General features: G+C 37.9%; 2 protein-coding genes across 2 annotated transcripts; both read left to right on the top strand.

Moving 5' to 3' along the window:
• Positions 1-794: 794 nt before the first annotated feature.
• On the top strand, positions 795-13,792 carry LOC121250693 (histone-lysine N-methyltransferase ATXR3). The gene is made up of 20 exons (XM_041149878.1): positions 795-1,053; positions 1,269-3,606; positions 3,748-3,807; positions 5,170-6,360; positions 6,877-7,244; positions 7,330-7,884; positions 7,974-8,074; positions 8,416-9,457; positions 9,597-9,668; positions 9,790-9,900; positions 10,010-10,110; positions 10,491-10,590; positions 10,693-10,788; positions 11,103-11,270; positions 11,376-11,501; positions 11,609-11,662; positions 12,011-12,246; positions 12,348-12,456; positions 12,546-12,848; positions 13,325-13,792. The coding sequence occupies exons 2-20, from the start codon at positions 1,395-1,397 to the stop codon at positions 13,499-13,501; spliced, it is 7,182 nt and encodes a 2,393-aa protein (XP_041005812.1). The 5' UTR covers positions 795-1,053; positions 1,269-1,394; the 3' UTR covers positions 13,502-13,792.
• A 1,456-nt stretch (positions 13,793-15,248) lies between these two features.
• LOC121248886 (transcription factor bHLH117) lies at positions 15,249-17,121 on the top strand. Its single transcript, XM_041147494.1, has one exon. The coding sequence runs from the start codon at positions 15,282-15,284 to the stop codon at positions 16,413-16,415; it is 1,134 nt and encodes a 377-aa protein (XP_041003428.1). The 5' UTR covers positions 15,249-15,281; the 3' UTR covers positions 16,416-17,121.
• The last annotated feature ends 7,168 nt before the right edge of the window (positions 17,122-24,289 follow it).

Genomic DNA, 24,289 nt, shown 5'->3' with positions numbered 1-24,289 from the left:
TTAAATATAATAATATTTTTTATATTTAAACCAATCAAATCAAAAGTAGAAATCAAAATCAAAATAAAATTTAGTATTTTGTTACCTAATTGTAAACAAATTGTTACAATTTCTCTTTGAGGAGAGATCAGAGGTATGATTTTCAACTTCCCTAAAATATTTGGCTCAAAGTTGAGCGCCAAATGAACCCCGCCAATTGAAATGACGACAACGCCACCACCCCCTCCCCCCTACACTTGATATCATACCCAAAACTTCATATTCTACCTTTAATTTTCTGCATATATTATTATATCCTAACCTTATCATTTCAAGACAAAAGCAACAAAATGGTTTGTATGTATAATCTTTGGGGATTCAAAATATATATAGTATCCTCTTTCGGATTGAAAATCCAATTTATAATGTGGTCTATAACTATTTAAATTAATTTATTATCCCTAAAATTATAATTGAAATATGTAATATGAATTATGAGTTTTGAATTACATTTAATGAGAAAAATTATTAAATGTTTCGATTATATAAACTAACATTTAAAATCAATTGAATTGTAAATAAATTCATTTTATTTACCCACGCTTTTGTCATTTTATATTTTGATAATAATTTATATAATTTTTACTATTTATTTAAAAGAAATTTTATCTATTTATATTTCAAATAGAGTGTACGAAATATGTAGAACATTTCTCGAAATAAATTGTAGGGCCAAAAATGGAAAATCATAAAAGAAATCCAGGAAGCTTATAAAATTAAAAAAAAAAAATTAATAATCATAATAACACGAAGGTTTCGTCTTTCAGACCAAGGAAGAACACAACGAGAGCGAAACAAGAGATATTGCGCAGCGGGAGAGAGAGATATATATGTATCTATACACAAACAAGAATAGAGAGGAACGTTGATATTTCTCAGAAGTATTGAAAATTTGAGCTCCCGCTTTCTCGGTCTTCCTCGATCTGTGCCCGTAAGGTTTTCCTTCACACGCTGTTGGATTCGCCACTCTTGAGAGTTTTCTCGATCTGTTCTGTCACTTCCCCAATTTTCTTGGTAAATTTCTTTCGATTTATCTTTCTCTCTTCTCAATTCTTTTTCCTTTTTTTGTGGAATTCAAACCCTAGGGTTTTTGTGACAAGAGCGTATTTGATTTAAGGTTTCATGCTTATTTGTGTTCAAACGTGTGTTTTTCTTTTCAACCGAAACCCTGCATTTCGGCTCTTTTGATTTATGGGTTGCCTTATTTTTGTGCAATTTTTTGACAACAGGGTTTTGAATTGGAGCGACGATTCAATAATCTTGAAAGCGAATTGCAGCATGAGCATCGATAGCCCCGGAGTAGGGGAGAATTAGGGTTTTCAAGATTCCGGCCGAAGCGGATTTGGGGGATTTCCATGGGCGATGGAGGCGTCGCATGCATGCCTTTGCAGCAGCAGCATCATATGGAGAGGTTTCCAATTCCGGAGAAGACGCTCTATGGTAACGGAAGCAAGAATGGGAGCAATAGCAACAACAATGGGTTCAATTCCAAGTCGCTCAAGTTGGCTGACACGGAGCGAAAGAAGAAGATGAAGGTGAAGAAAGAGCAATTCGCGAAGAACGGAGAGTCCGAAAAGAGTGATTTGGGATTCAATAGAAGTAAAAAGAGTAGCAGGGAAGTTGAAAATGGTGAAACTTTTACTGAGAAGGTACAGAAGGAAGAGGTAGAAGAGGGTGAATTAGGGACTTTGAATGGAGATTTTGTGTCTCGGAGAAGTGAAATTGAGAAGGGAGAGATTGTTGAGAAATGGAGAAGAAGTGAGGTTGAGAAAGGAGAGATTGCTTATGGTAAGTGGAGGAAAGATGAGGTGGAGAAGGGTGAGATAGTGCCGGAGAAGACTAGGAGGGGAGAAGCAGAGAGAGTGGATTTTGGGTCGTGGAGAGGCGCAAAAGATGAGATTGAAAAGGGAGAGTTCATTCCAGATAGATGGCATAAAGGGGAAGCACCAAGGGATGAGTACAATCATTATAAATCACGCAGGTATGAGTTGGGTAATGATAAGGGGAGTAGATTTGAGCTTGAGCGTACACCACCTTCTGGGAAGTATTCGGGGGATGATAGTTTCCGTAGGAAAGAGTTCAACAGAAATGGAAGTCAGCTCAGCAAAAGTACTCCCAGGTGGGAGAGTGGTCAGGAGAGGAATATAAGGATCAGTTCAAAAATTGTAGACGAGGAAGGTTTGTATAGGAATGAATACAGCAATGGGAAGAACCATGGGAGAGATTACTCTTCTGGGAACCGGTTGAAACGGTATGGCACTGATTCGGATAGCACTGAGCGGAAGTATTATGGAGATTACGGGGATTATGTGGGCTCAAAAAGCCGGAGGCTTTCTGAAGACAGCAACCGCACTGCCCATTCAGATCATTATTCACGCCGCTCTGTAGAGAGGTCTTACAGGAATTTAGCTTCGTCAAAGATGACTCCATCAGAAAAGTACTCCTCCAGGCATTATGAATCTTCTTTGTCTTCAAGAATAGTTTATGACAGGCATGGGCGTAGCCCTGGACATTCTGAGCGGTCCCCACTTGACAGGGCCCGGTATTATGATCATCGTGACAGGAGTCCTGTCCGTCGGGAGAGGTCACCATACGGTCGTGAGAGGTCACCACATGGTCGGGAGAGATCTCCACATGGTCGGAATCGACACCATGATCATAGAAATCGAACTCCTACTCATGCAGAGCGGTCCCCACACGATGGAGCTAGAAACCATGATCGTAGGGATAGGACCCCTAACTATCAGGAGCGGTCCACAATTGATCGAAGTAGGCCCAGTAGTTACCGTGAAGCAAGTCGTAAAGGAGGAACAAGTGAGAAGCGTAATCCTCAGATTGGTAGTAAAGAGCAAGAAGAGAAGCCCAGCCAGAGGGATCCCACTGAAAAAGACTCGCATTATTCAGCTAGAGAGTCTCAAGATACTAGCAGTGTACATAATGTTAATGGGTCTCTGGAGAAAGATGTCGAGTGTGAGACTCACATAGAAGAGCAGTCTCAGAGTCCAAGCATTGCTTGCAAAGAATCGTCCCATGTTGATGGGACTCTTCTTGAAGAGCTGCCATCTATGGAAGAAGATATGGATATATGTGACACGCCGCCACATATCCCAGTGGTGGCTGATTCGTCTACAGGGAAATGGTTTTACCTCGATTATTATGGCATGGAATGTGGGCCTTCTAAATTAGGTGATCTTAAAACACTTGTGGGGGAAGGGGCTCTAATGTCAGATCACTTGATTAGGCACTTAGATAGTGATAGGTGGGTAACTGTTGAAAATGCAACGTCTCCGTTGATGACTGTGAGTTTCCCATTCATTGCATCGGACACCATAACTCAGCTGGTGAAGCCTCCTGAAGCTCCTGGTAATCTTTTGGCTGATACTGGAGATACTAGGCAATTTGGTCCTGGTGAGGAAATACCCGTTACTTTATCTGAGTTTCTGGTTTGCACGGATAACAGTGCAGCTGCTTTTGAGCCTTCAGAAGATCTCCACATTGATGAAAGGGTTGGGGCTCTGTTACATGGCTTCCCTGTCGTTCCTGGCAAGGAACTTGAGACTGTTGCAGGTATTTGTTTGTCTGTTAATTACTTTTACCCTTAATTAGGGCCAAATATTTTTAGTAAGGATCTGGTTGTAATTCCTGCGCCATTTTTGTTTGGTGGAGATTTCTTACTTCCCAAGTTTGTGGAACCTTATGATTTTGCAGAAGCTCTACAAATGAGGATTGAGCCTGCTGAATGGGGGGAGGGATGGGGAAATTCTGAAGGTAGACTGTCTCTGACATTGCTTTCTATTTATTCATGTGTTTATCGTTATTTTGGATTACTTATAAAAAAAAAAAAAGGTCTTTATTTTGGATAAAACACTGAGCATTTAGTGTTATTTTTTAGTCAGTTATTAAAAAAGTTCTTTATTTGGATTTTTTTCTTTATATGAAGGATTTCACTGGATTTCTGGATTCGTAATAATTAATATTTAAAATATACGTAAATGTTCAACATACCTTTTTTATTATATTCAAGTAAACAGGGAGGGTTATATCTTTCCCGAACTAAAATTCATAACCATATAATTTGCTAAGAAAACAAGTTCTTACCTTTATTTGTTTTCTAATTAATGGCATAGATGCAAAAAAGTAAGTAGAGCAGGGGTATGCTTGCCACACAGCAAAGTTAGAACCACCTCATTGGCTCTCTGTAGATTGTGTCAAATGTGCTAGATAATATAATTCCATCTTTGGTTGATGCATTTCTTAATTTTATAATCAACTGATTTTGAAGTTTTCTATTCTATGAATTGCAATCTGCCGCTGTAACAAATTAATGAGATTTTATTTTCTTAAAATAATGCTTATAAAATTGGTTCTTTGTTATTTCACTCTTATTCAATAGTTGGTAGTTTAAGACATGTCTAGCTGCCTTAGCTGTGCCTACCAAAGTTTTTCTATTTTAATCGATCGTAGCACATGAATGGTTATGATTTGAAATCATGACATCATTGCAGCTCTATACAATGGAACGTGAAAGTTGAAACAGAAATGAAGTTTCTTTTATGCATTGTTATGAAATTCCATATTTGTACTTAATGTTCTTACGGTTCAAAGCTTCTATAAGCGAGTTTTGAAAACTTCTGTAGATACTCATTGAACCTATGTGTGGACTTGCGTAGGAAAAAAACCTATGGATTCGTTTGGTTTCATTATTTTTTCCAAAAAATTAAAAAAATGTCCAATTTTAATTCAAACATCTTTAATTTTTTTATATAAAAAATTCCATTTCTAAATAAAAAGTACTTTTTATCTAATCATTTGCTTATGTTTCCATGAAAAAACACAAAAATTATAACTTTCAAAAAAATCCAAAAAGAAAAGTTATCCTTACTCATAAAAAAAATCATTAAAAATTTATCCAGAGCATTTTAAAATTACCTACAGCTTTCACAAACTCTATTAAAAACGCATCTCAAAACATTTTTATACAAACAGTTTCTCATTTTTCTTACTTTCACAAAACCCAATATAAGCAAGTCTCAATTTTTGAGAACCTCAAAAAAATTCATAAAAATTTTACTAACCATCACTTCAAGATATGCATCCCATGTCATCGATTTTATTCCGGTCCTTGTACAGGTTTTGCTTGGTATCAAACTCACAGAAGCAAAGCTTTTGATCAGAAAAACGATCAATTGTCTAGAATTTCCGACATCAAATCAAAAGAAGATGCAGAATCCAGGTTACTTGCGACTTCTGACAAGGATCATGGTTTTGCCTGTGGAGAATTTGGTGACTGGTTTTCTGGCCAATGGCCATGTAAGGGTGGTGACTGGAAGAGGAATGATGAGGCTGGACAGGATAAGTCTTTCAGAAAGAAGCTTGTTCTCAATGATGGTTTCTCATTATGCCAGATGCCAAAGTCTGGTTATGAGGACCCTCGCTGGCATCGAAAAGATGACTTGTACTATCCATCTCACAGCAGGAGGCTTGATCTCCCTCCTTGGGCTTTTTCTTTATCAGATGAGAAGAATGATTGCAGTGGCATGAGCAGACCAGTTCAGAGCAAGTCTACTGCTATTGTTAGGGGAGTGAAAGGAACAATGCTTACAGTGGTCAGGATAAATGCATGTGTGGTTAAAGACCATGGTTCATTTATTTCTGATCCACGTACAAAAGTAAGAGGAAAGGAGAGATATTCTTCAAGGTCTTCTCGTCCATACTCTTCAGGTAGTGATGGCAAGAGATCGTCAACAGAATGTGATTCTCAATCCAAAAGTGCTAATGATCAAGGTTCACAAGACTCCTGGAAATGCGGGGCATCCATCAACCCTCCAAAAGACCGTCTTTGTTCAGTTGACGATTTGCACTTGCATTTGGGGGATTGGTACTACCTTGATGGTGCTGGGCATGAACTAGGGCCTTCTTCATTTTCACACCTGCAGGTCTTAGCAGATCAAGGTGTCATTCAGAAACACATCAGTGTTTTCAGAAAATTTGATAAAATTTGGGTTCCAGTTCTCTCTGCTGGAGAGACCTCTGAAGCCAGTGTCAAGAGCGACCAGGAGAATACTTCTGCGAGTGGTGATTCTTCAAGACCTTTTTCACAATCTCAAGGCACTGCCCTTGATGATTCTAAAACGAAACCAAGTTTCTTGCACGACCTACATCCTCAGTTCATCGGTTATACTCGTGGGAAGCTGCATGAATTGGTAATGAAATCATATAAGAGCCGTGAGTTTGCTGCAGCCATTAATGAAGTCTTAGATCCATGGATCAATGTTAGGCAGCCTAAAAAGGAGATGGAGAAGCATATATACCGTAAATCAGGTATGGGTTAATCTCTTTGTTTCCATTGGCATTCTGGATTTTATTTAACGAAAAGCAGATTTCTCTATTCAAGAGGCACGAGTGATATTTCTTTAATTTTAATCTTATACTGGTCCCAATCAATTCTGTTTTTTAATCTCGTTCTGGTAGTGTTTCTAGTAATGAACCTGCCATTCAATCTTCTGCTAGAATAAGTCCTTTATCAAAGTTCAATCTCTCTCTCTCTCTCTCTCATTATCTTGTAGCAACTGAACTTAAACCTAGTCATTCATAATGTGTTCGAGGCATCTTTGTGGTGAGGCTCTGTGTCAAACTTCTTTATGTGCATACATGTTTCCTAGTTTTGTCGTAGTCTTTAACCCTATCTTTGTTTAGTAGATCATCTTTAATACATTCTATCACTGTTTCTTTCGGACTTTTACTTTGTTCTCCTTTATCTTTGTTCTCCTTTATCTTTGTTTCTTTGAAATAATTTTTTATATACCGTGTGCTTGGTTGGAGCCTTTTTAACTACAGACGGTGATGCATATGCTGCCAAGAGAGCACGGCTGCTGGGGGAGGAGATTGAAGAATATGAAGTAGAAGAGGACATGCACATAATTAAGGATGAATCCACATTTGATGATCTTTGTGGTGATGTTTTTTTTAACCGAGAGGAGAATGAAAATTCTGAATCTGAAATGGGAAGCTGGGGTTTATTGGATGGTCATGTCTTGGCACGGGTTTTTCATTTTCTGAGATCAGATATCAAATCCCTTGCCTTTATTTCTTTGACTTGTAAACACTGGAGAGCTGCAGTCAGTTTTTACAAGGACATCTCAAGACATATTGACCTGTCAACTTTGGGTCCTAACTGCACTGACTCCATTCTCTTGAACATCATGGTAGGTTTTACTTTGAATTTGCATTTTTGAAGTCAAAATTTTTTTTCCTCTTGTTGATAGGTCTCATGTAATGGTTTGCTTGCAGAGTGGTTATGGAAAAGGAAGGATGAATTCAATGGTTCTTAAAGGTTGTACAAACATTACCTCCGAGCTGCTTGAAGAGATTCTGCATTCGTTTCCTTGTATATCTTATATAGATATTAGAGGTTGCAGCCAGTTTGATGAGTTGGCCCTCAAATTTGCTAACATTAACTGGATCAAGACCCGAATTTCACGTGTTACAAAGATATTTGAGGAATCACAGTCTAAAATAAGAAGTCTTAAACAGATTACTGAGAGAACTTCATCGATTTCCAAAAAGGGTCTGGGTGGTGATATGGATGATTTTGGTGAACTAAAGGACTATTTTGATAGTGTGGATAAGAGAGACTCAGCAAATCAGTTATTCCGCCGAAGCTTATACAAACGATCAAAACTATTTGACGCTAGAAAGTCCTCTTCCATTCTATCTAGGGATGCTCGAATGAGGCGGTGGGCCATTAAGAAATCTGACAATAGTTACAAAAGAATGGAAGAATTTCTTCTTTCGGGTCTTAAGGACATAATGAATAAGAATACTTTTGATTTCTTTGTGCCCAAGGTATAGCTAGTCATCTGTTTTGCATGTTGCCATATTAAAAATCTCTCTATCATAAGTACATACTTTTTTGTTGTCTCCTTATTGATCAGGTTGCAGAAATTGAAGACAGAATTAAAAAGGGTTATTACATTGGCCATGGATTGAGCTCTGTCAAGGAGGATATCAGTCGAATGTGCAGAGACGCAATAAAGTAAGTTCCTTTGGGCCTAAGTTTGGTGCTTTGTTAAATAAGGTCATAGGTGCTTTTGTTAACAATGGGTTAACAGCTCTATGCTCAGGTTGAAGTCTGATGGGGTTTACTCAAAGCTGTTGTATTTTATTATTTTGGTTGTCCAAAGTTCTTTTAAGGTGGTCATGACTCAAACATTTTTCTGTGGATTTATGGGTACTCTATCTGGGCATATTTTCTTTCTTCATGCAAGTCAGGCAACATAAATATCTTTTTATGCAGCATAAACAATGATATAAAATTAGCTTAAGCACTTGTTTCATCTCTATTCTTTATTCTTTGTTGACTTATTTTGTGTGCAGAGCAAAGAATCGGGGTGATGCTGGAGACATGAATCATATTATTCCTTTATTTATTAAACTTGCCACACGATTGGAAGACAGTTCTAAGTCGTCCTATGAAAGAGATGAGATGATGAAGTCGTGGGAAGATGATTCACCTGCTGCCTCAAAGTATAAGAAGAAGCTAAATAAATCTTTGACTGAAAGGAAGTATGTGAATAAGAGTAATGGCACTTCCTTCTCAAATTATGGTTTGGATTATGTAGAGTATGCATCTGATCGAGAAATCAGAAGGCGATTATCCAAATTGAATAAAAAATCTATGCACTCGGAGAGTGAAACATCTGATGACCTTGACAGGTCTTCAGATGGCAAGAGTGAGAGTGAGAGCACAGCCTCAGATGTGGAAAGTGATTTGGATATTCGGTCAGAAGTTCGACCTGCAGACTCAAGAGGGAATGGACCCTTTATTCGAGATGAGGGCTTGGATTCTATGACTGATGATCGTGAATGGGGTGCTCGCATGACCAAAGTAAGCCTGGTTCCTCCTGTTACAAGAAAATATGAAGTCATTGATCAATATGTTACTGTTGCGGATGATGAGGATGTGCAACGGAAGATGCGAGTATCTTTACCAGAGGACTATGTTGAGAAACTCCATGCACAGAAAAGTGGCACTGAGGAGTCTGATATGGAACTTCCTGAAGTCAAGGATTATAAACCTAGAAAACAGCTTGGAGTTGAGGTTTTAGAGCAAGAGGTTTATGGAATTGATCCCTACACTCACAATCTTTTGCTTGATTCAATGCCAGAGGAGTTGGATTGGCCTTTACTTGAGAAGCATTTGTTTATCGAGGATGTGCTCCTTCGAGCTTTGAATAAGCAAGTTAGGCACTTCACTGGAACTGGAAACACTCCTATGATGTATCCCTTGCAGCCTGTTATTGAAGAAATCGAAAGGGCTGCTGAAGAAGACTGCGATATACGAACTATGAGAATGTGTCAGGGTATTTTGAAGGCCATAGACAGTCGTGCCGATGACAAATATGTTGCTTACAGAAAGGTATGTATGCTTCATTGATTTACTGCATGCACATGGTACTATCAGTTTGCCCTCTTTTGGACATTCTACTTGACTTATCTCCTACTATTTTGATGCTGATTCTCATGTTTTTTAATTGTCTATTGGGTTCTGATATCAGGGGCTTGGTGTTGTTTGTAACAAAGAAGAAGGTTTTGGCGAAGAGGATTTTGTTGTGGAGTTTTTGGGAGAGGTAGGGCAGCCAATTGTTAGTGCAATACAGTTACTTGTTATAATAAAATTTGGAGGTTTATCGTTCTGAAACTCTTCCCCCCTTCCCCCTCCCCCACCCATCTTTGAAAATACTTTTGTAGGTTTATCCTGTTTGGAAATGGTTCGAGAAGCAAGATGGGATTCGATCTTTGCAGAAAAATAGTAAAGATCCGGCTCCGGAATTTTATAACATCTATCTTGAAAGGCCAAAGGTTTTAACTCTCTTCAACAAGCTTTGTGCTGTAGGCTAGTCATGCTTGCTCAATCTGTTCTTGCTTTGTGGAACTTTTTAATCTGATCGAGCTGTATATAACCTTGCAGGGTGATGCTGATGGGTATGATTTGGTGGTTGTTGATGCAATGCATAAGGCAAACTATGCAAGTCGAATATGCCACTCGTGTCGACCTAATTGTGAAGCAAAGTGAGTCCTGTTATTGTACTATCTTTGCTGTTCATAACCCTAACTGCAGAGGTGTAAACCAGTTGATAATGTTATTGGTACAATGTGAAAGACTTTAATACTTGCTACTTAATGACCCTGCAAGCTGCCCTACAGATTTGAACTTGTTGTATTTGGTACAGAGTAATAAATCTCATATCTATTATTTTTTCATATTGGTCTGGAGGATCATATCCAACAATCTCTCTCTTTTAACTTTCTTCCCTAATATTCTATATTTTATTCTTACTTCATCTATATATATATATATATATGTTTATTGTTTTTAATATTTGGTGAATGTAATATATCGTGAGTGAAGCCGGATTTCGATCATACTATAATTTTATTCTTCAATGCAGGGTTACTGCTGTAGGTGGTCATTACCAGATTGGAATCTATTCTGTACGTAAAATTCAATATGGCGAGGAGATCACATTTGATTATAATTCTGTTACAGAGGTGTGTTCTTTTTGCTCTTTGGCTTATGTACACTATGGAGTCTGGAGAAGAAGAATATATGTATTTCAATATTTACTGACTAGTTTCTGTTCCTTTTGCTAGAGTAAAGAAGAATATGAAGTGTCAGTTTGTTTGTGTGGCAGCCAAGTTTGCCGGGGCAGCTACTTGAATCTGACAGGTGAAGGGGCTTTCCAAAAGGTACAGGGTTTATGGCAGTTTCCTGACTGTAGATGTCGAAAAAAAAAGAGAACAAAAATCCTGAACTAGTCTGATCAGACTTCACGGGCTGTTAAGTGGCTTTGACTTATATTTTTATCATGTTGAATTAGTATACTGATCAGGATTCTTTCTGATCAGCATAGAAGGCCAGTCTGATTGTGATTCTGATATCGTAACTGATTATTAATTGTCTTGCTGATGTTGATACGGCTTGCAGAATCTTATTGGTCCTTTTATAGCCGTAGTTTCAAAGTTGCCTTTTTGTTAATGTAGTTTATATCGTCCATCTACAGGTACTGGAGGACTGGCATGGAGTTCTTGATGGTCATCAGTTAATGCTAGAAGCCTGCGAATTAAACTCAGTATCTGAAGAGGATTATCTTGACTTGGGGAGGGCTGGTTTAGGCAGTTGTTTGCTTGGTGGGCTGCCTGATTGGGTAGTAGCCTATTCAGCTCGCCTGGTATGTGCTTTTGCTGCCCCCAGCTTTTGTTTCGGGATTAATTTTTGTTGCAAGTAATTTAGTTGTCATTTTTGTTTCTCCCGACTCTTTTCATTTTGTATGCAGGTGAGATTTATAAATTTTGAAAGGACGAAGCTACCTGCAGAGATTCTAAGGCATAATTTGGAGGAAAAAAGGAAATATTTTTCAGATATTTGTCTTGAGGTTGAGAAGAGTGATGCCGAGGTTCAGGTTTGGTGCTCACTGCCCTAGGTTTTTATTGTGTGTGGGTGTGTGTGCATGTGTTTGGGCAGGCTTGCAATTAACTTGTGGTATTCATAAATTTCGGCATGAGGCAGGCTGAGGGTGTGTACAATCAAAGGCTTCAGAATTTGGCCGTTACTCTTGACAAGGTGACTACCTTCTCTAATTTTGTTAAGGAGCGGTCAAGACGCATATAGCATGCATTCTTGTTGTAATGGGGCTTACTGTCGTGTTTCTCAACCTGAAAGTTGTACTTAAGATGATTTTGGGCCTGCTATTTTGGGGTCTATAAATCATGAGTCCTAGGTTAAAGTTTTGATGCTAAACCTTTGAATTATTCGATGATTCCGGATCTTTGTTAGGATATTTACTCTTAACTCCCATGTCGATAATACCATGTAGCCAATGATGTCTCTGTGTGTTGAGTTTAGATCCTACACTAATCATTTTTTGATTGCCTAGGTTGATGATGTTGATCTGTTGAATTGTCTATACAGGTGAGATATGTTATGAGATGCATTTTTGGTGACCCAAAGAAAGCACCACCTCCTCTGGAGAAGCTGAGTCCCGAAGAAGTTGTTTCCTTTTTCTGGAAAGGAGAAGGATCATTTGTCGATGAGCTTCTCCAATGCATGGCTCCTCATGTGGAAGAAGGCACGCTAAATGATCTCAAGTCCAAGATTCATGCTCATGATCCATCAGGGTCAGATGACATTCAGAGATCTTTACTATGGTGAGCGTGCACTTCTTCAGTTTTGTTCCAGTGTTCTTCAAACTTATGATGATTCAAGTGTTAAAAACATGTAATCTTATGGGATGTTCATTATTATAAAGGCTGAGAGATGAGGTCCGAAATCTTCCATGTACCTACAAGTCTCGGCATGATGCGGCAGCTGACTTGATCCATATTTATGCATACACAAAGTGCTTTTACAGAATACGGGTACTTCTTACAGCCATAGAACTACTGGAGTCTCTCTACCTTTCATTGGCAGTTCCTTTGATCTTAAGCAAATTTATTTTTACATGCAGGAATATAAAGCTGTAACGTCTCCACCGGTTTACATTAGTCCACTTGACTTGGGCCCCAAGTATGCTGAAATATTGGGGGATGGCTTTCAAGAGTATTGCAAGACCTACGGTGAGAACTATTGTTTAGGACAGCTAATTTTTTGGCATAACCAAACCAGTGCGGACCCAGATTGTAGCTTGGCCAGAGCGAGTAGGGGTTGCTTGCTGTTACCTGAGATCGGTTCCTTCTATGCCAAGGTTCAGAAACCATCAAGGCATCGTGTTTACGGCCCAAGGACTGTGAGATTTATGCTGGCAAGAATGGTGAGTTCAACATGCCTATATTGAGTTATACTCAGGTTCTTTTAATTACTTAATAAATGACCTTACTCTGCCTTAACCTGGCCCATCAAAAGCATTGGGTAAGCAACACTAACGCATATGTATGTTTAAGCATTGTGAGGACTCTTGGACTCTTATAGGAGAATAGTTGGTACTTCTAAATTACCTTGATAGAGCCCATTGCGACTTTGAACTGGCAAATAGTGATTACATTTGGTTTCCTATGGTTCTGTGACGGTACTGAAAACTTGCCCTTTATCTCAAATTATACTCGAGCTTTCCCAATTAATGAACTTGAAGGGACCCATTAAGGTTGCAGGGGATTACCCATTGCTGTGTTTAAAAACACTAGCAAACATTTTTAATTTTGAATGTTATGCCCCTTACCCTTCTTTTATTCTCAACTTGCTTTTATTTGCCGTTGGTTGCTTATCTGTTGCAATCCTAATGTTTTCCAGGAGAAGCAGCCCCAGAGACCGTGGCCTAAGGACCGAATATGGTCGTTTAAGAGCTCCTCAAATGTTTTTGGCAGCCCGATGTTGGATGCTGTTCTAAATAATTCTTCACTGGACAGGGAGATGGTGCAGTGGCTGAAGCACAGACCTGCCATATTTCAGGCCATGTGGGATCGGTGACCCATTGCAGAGATCGAGAAAGCAGCAGGCATCATTAGGCAACTCATTGTCAATTGGTCTGGAATGATTTGTCAATTTTAGTCCACAGCTGCCCTTTTAAATGTGGGAAGTTGGTAATCACTCCAAAGCGTCATTCATTTTGTACTGCAGTTTCTCCTCATTCTTGTGTACAGTTTTTTTTTTCCCCACCTTTGTAATTTGTGATTCATTATGCAGTAAGTAGCATTGTTTCTCTCTAATTTTATGAGAAAAAAATGAAAGGAAGAAAAAGTCGGAGGCATTAGCTGTTAATTGGTATTTTTGTCTCCCAACTAGTTCCTGCATTTCTTTCCTGCCAGAGCAAGGCTTGTAAATTTTCATAGAACAAGACAATGAGATATGATGAGATTTGGTGGCGCCCTTCTGCTACAATTTTCATTCTCATGTCTTGTTCATTCTAAGCTTGCATGTGTTTTTCAGACCCACTAGAAATGAGCACAGGATGGAAAGAGCTCGGCACGTGCTTGGATTGCAAGGACCAGAAATTTTTAGGCAGATTCTTAACTAAACTAGTTTGTATACAAACCTTGATCAGGATTCTGTAGTTGTAATATATATATATTTTTTCTTCCCGGGGTTCATCCCCAATGGAAAGAGGTGACTTGAGTTAGTTTACGAATTTGTCCTGGTTATCATGGTCGTGATACAAGATTTGCCCAGAAATTGTTACAATATGGACAATGCCGCCCCCCCCAACGGATGCATATAAATGAGATAGAAAACTTGACTTTTCCCTCCCCCCTTTTTGTATTTATACATACAGGCCTCAAAGAAAGGGGTATGTTTAGCAATTGTACAACAATTTTTTTTTTTTTTTTTGACACATTTCGGGGGGTGGGGGTTTCGAAATTCAGACTTCTATTTGGGAGGTTGCGGGTTATGTCAATTAGGCAACATGGATGCCTTTGTGTCCTCATGCCTGTCCTTTGCACAATTGTTACGCGGTTGGCTAAAATAATTCTAGAATCCATCATCTCCATCAAGTGTGAAAGATGGGGAGAATGTACCATGGTAGTAACTCATTTAAGAAAAAAAAAATCAATTATTTGATTTTGGTCGAATGTATGCATGGATCATGTATGCACGCATGCAAGAACTGGGAAATTAAGGTGGAAAGGACATGGTGTGTATAATTTGGAAAAGCAGGAATTATTGATTGATTCAACGTAATGAAGCGACTAAACTAATCAAATGATGCATGCAGAAGAATCTAACACTCAAATGTAACGGAGATTGATTTAGAATATGCTTAGTTTATAAATATGGTGCCGTTTTGGCGTGGCATGTCTCGATCACTAGTACTCATAGCACGTGTAAAAATAATAGCAAGTAATAATTAATTAAAATACAGGCCTAAAGCCAACATTCTCTGCTGCAACCTCTTTATCATGCCGAAAACGGTTGGCCTTTAATTAGCCCTTCTGCCTGCCCGGTGACCTGAAAATGAATGAAACCGAATCGGAGAAGCAGACAAAACAAAAGCCCTGACAACAACAACAACAAAGCAGCTGTACACACACCTGCACTGTCCCTGTCCGGCCGCTTCGGCTCTTTGTACGGACCCCCATATCATCCTCGACATTCTAACCTAAGCGTAGCCGCCCACAATCGTGCCCCATTTATTCCCTCATCTCTCCGCGTGTCCCCCCATCCCCTCGAGACGCAGAACCCTGATAACCCTACCCTCTTTATAAACACATTCCATCACATCTCTCTCTCAGAAACGGTACTGTACGTGTGAATGAAAATGGAGAGAGGCTTTGATACTAGTTTCGCCGGCGGCGAGGGCTGTGAAGAGGGTAGCTTCAACTCCATGTTCTCCGGCGTCAGCCTTCAGTCACTTCTCACTGACAATACCCTACTTCCTTTCTACGCTGACTACTTCCCACTCGAAGATGTGAACTCCACGCCCACTACGACGACGTCCTTTCCTTTCTCCTTCGTCAGCGAGGATTATCCCAGCACTCATAACTGCCACCGACTTGGAGTTGGAGGAGCACCCCTCAACTTCAACAACAATGAAGATTCGGTGGACAACAAGAAGCTCAAGCTCCCCAAAAGCGAACCCCTTGCCTACGAGCAGTTCGATGCCGAGTCAACTAATGCTCATGAGCCATTCCATTTCTTAACTAACTCATCAGTACTCTCTCATGATCAGCTCAAATGCTCCTCAGTCTTCCCACACTTACCCCTCCTACAGTCCCTTGAACACTCCCATTCCCAACCCCAACCCCAACCCAAACTATTTCCTTCTGCGTCTGTCTCGCCATCCAAACGCCTCAGACTCGACTCGACGACAGCCACCAACTCCCAAACCCTAGAGTCAATCGTTCAGAGCTGCTATCGTTACCACGTTCCCAACCTTAACCTCAACTTGAATCCTCCTCCGGTCGTTCTCTCATCCCAACCGGCGGTTATGCCCCACAGCAAGCTGGCGAGCCGGCGGCGTCAGAAGCTGAGCGAGAAGACCCAGAGCTTGCGTAAGTTGATGCCATGGGACACCAAGATGGACATGGCCACAATGCTCGAGGAGGCCCACAAGTATGTGAAGTTCCTTCAAGCCCAACTCAAGGCCCTCCAGACCATGCCCTCCTCCTCCTCATTCTCGGCCTTCACGCCGGCTCAGAGTTTATACAGCGGCGTGTTCGGAGGCCTGGGTAGGCTGACCCGGAACCAGATTCTCCAGGTGCTGGTGAACTCCCCCGTGGCCCAGACCATGCTCTACTCGCAAGGCTGCTGCGTGTTTGCCACCGAGCAGATGGCTTTGCTCGGGAAGATTGCCGAGAGGAAGCTTCTGTTCCAGCAGCAGAATGTGGCATTCAACCATTCTTCAACTTCCAGTTCCAGTACTTCCAGGGGGTTCTTTCTTCCATGAGCGAGCGAGGCGGCGCGTGTAACGCACTTGCTCATGTCACTTTCTTGGGTGGTTGCTGCTTTGGCGGATCTTGCTCTGCTTCTAAGAGTTTAACTGTTTCAGGTCCCTTTCCTTTTCTTTTAGGACTTTTGGATGTTCCTTTTTTCTTTTCTTGTTTTGGTTTTGGAAAGAGAAGTTTCAAATATAGTTAACTACAAGTAAAGCTGCAGGGAATACAAAAAGGTTACAACTTAGTAATGGCGATGTTGATGCTGAAATTGTTACGTCCAATGGATCAGTAAAACATCATTAATACCTTTTTTTTAGTGGTTTTGTTTGGCAGACGATTGATTTGGCCGGTTTCTGAATTAATATGACACTAGTTGGTGGGTAATGTTTGTGCATGCATGATGTTATTGATATCCTGAACTTAGTATTTGATTTTGGGGCATGGTTTAGAGTGCTGTCGTTTGCTAAGTCATGCTCAACAGACCATTACAGATTACAAAGAGATGAGCTATACACAGTACTCATGTATTGCATCAACAAGGCTGGCTCTCTCTCTCATGTCACTCCCACTTTTTCATACTTTCGTACCTACTATTAGCCCTACCTATCATTTCTGCTTATTCTGTGTCCAGCTTGTTTGTTTGGGCTTTGGCCATTTACTGTTTGGCACGAAAGTTTAGGACTGCCTAATCAAGCATTAATTCCAGGAGTTTTATGGCCCAACCTCCTGATACTAAAATCATGTGGTTTAACATCACGTTACAAATGTTTGGTGTATAACAAAATTTCTAATGGTTAACTTATCAACCTACGTTTGCTGGATGTAGTTTTTTTTTTTAAGATAATATCTGAAGTCTCACATCGAGTCACATTTTTTTAAGATAATAATAATATATATATATTTTTTTGTAGATGCAAAATTAACACTTCGAGTCTATTTCATGCACGCATGTCTTTTGTGTTGGTGATCAATGGACTACGTAGTGTATTTCTCTTTTTGTTGATCTTGCTTTATTTCGATTTATTTATTTATATATATATATATATATTGTGGCTAATCACTTAAATATATTTAAGCATTTTCAACTATATTGCATGTCATTTCAACAATACACTTAAAAAGTGAACCCAAGCATCATTTTATTTACATTTCAAGCGATGATGAAACTAGTAAGCAAGCAACATTATTTTTATAAGCAAAGTGCATTAAATTGAAAATAGAGGTACAAAAATACAGGTGACAACTCGTACTTGCGGGTTGTATTCGTGTCGTGTCGTGTCAAGTTATTGGTATTAGACTATATTGGTCAATGTTCGATCCATTTAATTAACATGTAACATGACCTGCTTAACCTGTTTAGTAATTAACTTTTATTGAGTTAACTTGAATATGACTCATTTAACATGTTTCAACCCATTTCATAAAAATGAGTTAAGCTTACGCCTACATTTATTTTTTATCCCAATTAATATAATTTCTTATATATAATACAAGGATAACTATATAAATAATTTACAATTACAATTGTATTCATGATAAAAATATTTTATTATCAATATCCAAACTAATATATGTAAGAAAACTAATATTTTCATAAAATAAAATTACATATTAATAAAAAAAGTTTAATAGAAAATAAATAGAAAGAGAAAGAGAAAGAGAAATTAGATTTATATTGCCGTAGTAGAGGAGGGACCAAGGAAGCACCTTCCCCTCTAGGAAGAGTTATTTTCTAGAGAGAGTAAATAGTGCTTTCTTTGGAAGGTCAGAGAGAAAGAAAAGACCTTTTTGGGTGTTGTTTGGGCTCATTTGGACATTTAGAATATCTATAAATAATAGTAAAATAGCTTAAACTAAGATGATTTATTGAGTTTTAGAAAATAAGAGAGAAAAAATTGAATAAAAATATTATAAAGTTAAAAAGTTTGAATATAATTTTTATTTTGAAATTGAGAATTTTTTTTTGTATTTGAATGATGTTTGAGAATAAAATATATGAGAATATTTGAGAATACCTGAGAACACTTTGTTACATAAGCAACCTAAGCTTTTTTTTTATAGGCATTTATGCTTATTATTTTTTATATAATGAATCTTTTTATTGGTATTTTGTTATAAATTTTTATATCCCATTCAAGTTTTTATAAAACAAAATAAATAATAATAGACATCAACTCCTCCTTCTCCCCTACTTTTTATTTCCCATTCAAGTTTTTAGTGAGAAGCTCTCTCAAAAACCATCTCCTAAGATCCTCCCTCCATTGTCCAAAGGGCCTGGAGCTTAGCTCCTCCTCCCCTACTTCCCTCCAGTGCTCTTTGATATTGTTGTCTATCAGCTTTTGTTCGGTCTCTTCCTTTGTTTTATGAAAATAGCATGGAGATGGGCCTATTTATTGCTTTTCGACCACCTTAGACCGTCACGTGCGGTTCCATAGGACTTCCCAACTGCTGATCTGTTGGCTTCTGGAAGAAATGTATCCATTTGAGTAGCGCGTGAGTATCATGTATTGCCTATGCCACGCGTGAGATCCATAAGTCGTCGCGTCACAGTTCATGTTTTGCCGTCATGCACGGCAAGAATGGGATCAGCGGCATTGGATCTTATAGATTCAACAAATGTCTTCTCACCAGTAGTGATGCGTGATTCTCACACGCCTTCACAACCATTGATGGTTGTTCGCTGGCATATCAGATGCTATTTTTTTATGTTATCGCCTATCCTAATTATTAAAAAATATGAGAAAAAGGAAGTGAGTGTTTCTTTCAACCAAATTGGACCAACAAAGTGCAACATAACACAATCTATTGCGACTTTTAATCGTAGTAGTGTCATAGTTCATTTATCAGACTGCAAAAAAATCACTTTAAGCAACATCCACTCATGGGAAATGGGTAGGAGCCATTGGCTTCAAATCTTTCTTTTTTTTTTCCCCCCTTCTTCTCTCATGTTGTATTAGCTAGTTTGTAATGATTGTTGAAACCTCCCACCCTTTAGCTCATGTATCTTGTAACTATTTATGTATATATATATATATATATATATATATATAAAGCTTGATTATAAAAAGAAAGGTGGTGTAGAATTAAACAAAAAAAGAAAGAAAAGTGGCATCCTCATAAAAATGTGAATTGTGCGGTGTGCGCCTCTCAAAAAAATGAACCCATACTTAAAAGCCTTGGAGGGGGACACACACAAGGTCCAAAAGTCACATCCTCCCCTACATTTTGTTGTTGGGACTATAAACTACAGCTGTATTTTAGCTATGTTTAACCATCTTTTTCATTTCACTAATTGTACGTGACCATTCAATTCGATGTTATTCTGAGCATGATCAACCCCAAAGGGAGATGCAATGCATTTATAAATTTAGGAAATTTGATAGTTAATTCAAGAGGGTGTGTTCAGTGAAGTTGAAATGCAACTCAAAGTTTTGAATTAGTTAAATTTCTCAACTACATTTTTTATTTCTTCTTTAACACAAATAGGCCAACAAGAGGGTGTAAATTCAGCTGCAAAGGAAGAAACAATGGAATGAGTCACAAAAACCAATTCCATAAGAACCAGTTCCATAACAAGAACCATGAATGTCATAACCAAGAACCTGCATAGTTAGTAGAGATCATAGCATTGCTTCCAGATTTCAAAAATCACAGCCAAGTATAAGGCTCTTCACACTACAACAAATAAGGTCTTTTGGAATGAAACTTTTTGTTCCAAAAGACTAGCATTTCGTCCCAAAGTATATTTTGGGACGAAAAAAATTGTCCCAAGTTCCTCCATATAAAACTGTCCCAAAAGGTATTTTGGGACGAAAATAACAAATTCATCCCAAAAAATATTTTTTGGGAATAATTAAGTTGGACTGTTCGATTGCGTTTGAACGGATTTGTTTTTTTGGATGATTTAAATTCGTCTCAAAAATCCGTTTGAACGTCTTAAATAACGTTCGAACGGATATTTCATGGCCGGTAGATCGATACCACTCCGTTCGACCAAATACACATGAAGAAACATTCGAACAAAAAATTTGATGATCAAACGCAAATAGTGAATTGTCTGTTTGAACGCATTCGAACAGCACGCAATTTTTTACCGTTCGAATTCTAACTTGCGATGTTCGAACGGTTGTGTCCGATTTATATATGTTCGAACGTTTGATGAGAGTTCGAATGGTTATTATTTTCTTGGACAATACTTAAAACCAAATATATATTTATATTTCAAAAATACATTACAAATTGTTCAATATAAATAAAACTAATCTAATAAGTCAGAACTAAATAAATAAAATACTAATAATACTAATAAAATTATCAGTACATGATATATAATTGTTCAATATGCAAAAATACTTCTAATGAAATTCAATTGTTTGGTGGTCTGAATTGTTGCATAAGCATCTGCATTTGAAGCTGCATTTGTCTTTGTTGTTCTTTCATTTGGAGTTGCATCTCTCTTTGTTGATCTTCTTGCTATATTATGTGCATCTCCATGTTTGCTTATTTCGTCAATTGAGCCTTTAACTCCTGTTGTTTTGTCATCAATTCTTCTGCATCTCTCTTTGTTGATCTTCTTGCTGTTTTATGCGCATCTTCATGTCTGCTTGTTTAATCAATTAAGCCTCTAACTCCTACTGTTTTGCCATCAATTCTTCGATCCTAGAATTTTCATTCTTTAAGACAGTGGTAGTAGTGCTTGACGTTGATGAAGAGCCTGAAGGCTTTACACAGCGACCCAAACCCCTCAAGTAGCCTGAACGTTGACCCAAAATTTGTGTAAAAATTTCAACATCACTTGCTAATGACTTATGATCTGATGCAACTTCAGCACGGAAGACAACCATTTTATCCTACACAGAATATATAAAATTAATATTGACACAATAATTTAAATATGGTTAATTAAAAGATATTATAATACTTACATAATTCTCACGAGCATCGGGATGAGTCCACTCTCCATTACTATTGTCAGATTACAATTGATGTCTGACTCTTTCTACAAGAGACATTGTTAAGATATAAAGTCTATATTAAAAAGAAACTATATAGAATAAAAAAAAAATTACATTACCAATTTTTAAAAGAGGCGATGGAAAGATCTTGAGCATGCATGATGATGAATCTTTAACTTCGATCTGTTCATTTTGTTTATAGAACTTCACTCCTGCATAGAAGTTATAAAAGTTAGTAAGTGAAAATTACAAATATGACACATAAAGAATTCATTTAATTTACCTTATATGATGGATCCTCAAACATGTCGTAAAATTTTCCCCATTCCTTAAGTCGGACATCTTGAAAAGGATGCTCGCGTGCATCTTTCTTGTTCTCATACTTCTTGTAATGCTTGTGACACCTCACCTTATACTTGCGAAATGCATTACATATCAGCTCTTCGACAGTCCTACGCTCCTCTCTCCGACTAAAATTTAGTTTGAAATCATCATTGAAAAAGTATATACGCAAAGATATTATCATTTAGAATATTAAATAATATCAATAAAAATTTATTATTTAAATATTACGTAACAAACAACGCTTCTTTATAAGCTCTTTCACATCTTGCGAGATTTTATGCCATGAACTCGTAGCCAAATGTGCATAAGTCCGTATAAGAGCACCCACATGCGATGTAAGCCAAACTGCTTGTTGTCTCTTGTCTCCGGTATGTTCGTCAGGAATGTTAACCTTAATTTTACATACTTTACGATATTTCTCCAACGTCACACCTCTAGTAGTGCCTCGTCCGTGACGAGATTGTTCTGTTATCTCTATAAAATAATATTAGTTATTTATCTTGTATCAATTATCATATATCTTAATTAAAAAAATAAGTATTAGCTATTTACCTTGTTCTGTAGAGTTAGTCTCTAATGATGAGTCAGACGGAGAGCTAGGAATAGGTTAAGATGAGATGCGAACTTCCTTCCTCTTTTGTGGCCTAATTGCGAGATGCTGTATAATGTGAACACAAAACTTATCAATCATCTGTATCAATTTTATCTATAGATTCGCTCTCATCATTTGTAGATACTTCAGATAAGTCAACACTTTGATCAACTGTCATCTCAACTATTTCAGTCTCAATATCTTCCCTATGTAATGGGATTATCTCATACTGATTCAAATCCACAAATCAGTTAAAGGTAGGTTGACTCTCTTGGTATGCTTCTTAAGTAGATGGATCATCTTTTTCTTCATCTTGTCTCTCTGCCTCAAGGATAACGTCATAAATATTTCTAGGAGAAAACTTTTGTACTACTTCATTGATTTCCTAACTGAGGATCGTCTAAATAGAATACTTGAGATGCTTGAGAAGTCAAAATAAAATGATCATCTTCATATCATTTTTTTGATATATTAATATTAAGAAAATATTCATCCTGGCATTTTCCCCTTCGATAATTGATTAAATCCCACCAATCACACTTAAAGATATAAATCACAAGCTCCCCAAGATCATAGGCTCGGTTCATTATGACATATATACTGCCATTTCGGATCCTCATCACTCGATTTTTACTATATGCCGGGGTCGTGCCAGAACTTGTCGAGCGTTCCCGAGAGCCGAAGAGACCAATCAACAGCACTACCCTGTCATGAAGTACGGGACACTCGAGATTTCATTTTCGTAGAGTTGTTCCTAACAGGGCTAATATTTAGAGAGATGCACAATCGGAAGATACTGGAGTATCGGCTGGTGAGACATCTACACAGGCCGAGGCATCACACACATCTACTCGCGAGGAGATGGCCGACATACTGCGTGCTGAGATTGGCGTACACACATCAGCAGTGATTGATGCAGTGCATACTGTAGTGCATACTGCCATGCCTGAGTTGCGTATAGAGATTATGGCTCCCCTCTCTGAGTTATGTACAGAGGTTAATGAGTTACGTACATAGATTAATGTCAATAATGCAACTCAGGTCAAGCTCAGTACTCGATTGGCACATGGAGAGAGACAATTAGCTGTAGTTGAGGATGTATGTAGAGACCTCGCATCACAGTAGTTTCTATTTTTTATTTATATATTTTTTTTGTTATAGTTATGGACAGTGTATATGGTGTTTTGATAATTTGCTTTAGTTGTAAATTAAATATTTTGTCTTTTCTGGAGTAATTATTGATTTATATTATGTGGTGTATGGTTGATAACATTTATTTAACTAAAAAGCTTATTTAACATAAAAGAAATCATTAAAATCTTTTTAAATTACTTACATAAAATTAATTAATGAATTTGTATATATGATATATATTTTTTATATTTTGAGTTTCGTACCGAGATTAATATTATACATTCGAATGTATAAATGTAGTACTTGAATATGTTCTAACTAAATATATACTATTCGAACGGTTTAGTAGGGGTGTCAAATCGTGTTAACGGGTCGTGTTCGTGTCGTGTCCGTGTCGTGTCAAGACATGTATATTATATTATATAAGTCAACCCTAACCCGACCCGTTAAGCTTATCGTGTCAAAATCTCAAACCCTAACACGACCCATTAACATAACGAGTCGTGTCGTGTCAATCCGTTTTGACCCGTTTATGTAAATGGATTGAAACAGACCCAAAATTAATCCATTTTATCTAGTTAAGTTTAGCATAATTTTATATAAATATTAAAATCACAATATCTATAAAAAAATATAAAACTAACTACAAGTCCAAAATTACAATCTAAACAATAAAAATATCAAAATTAAAATCTCAATAATTTTATTTTTTAGGTATAAAGGTATAATTGTAACTTTAACTTTCTTAACGGGTCATAACGGGTTAACCCATTATCAACCCGTTAAGCTATCGTGTCTTAACGGATCAACCCGTTTTGACCCGAACCCGTTAAGGGTAAACCCTAACTCGCTTTTATTG

Source organism: Juglans microcarpa x Juglans regia, chromosome 2D, assembly GCF_004785595.1.
Source record: "Juglans microcarpa x Juglans regia isolate MS1-56 chromosome 2D, Jm3101_v1.0, whole genome shotgun sequence".
NCBI classification, from domain to species: Eukaryota; Viridiplantae; Streptophyta; class Magnoliopsida; order Fagales; family Juglandaceae; genus Juglans; species Juglans microcarpa x Juglans regia.
This window is presented reverse-complemented; position numbering and strand designations above follow the sequence as displayed.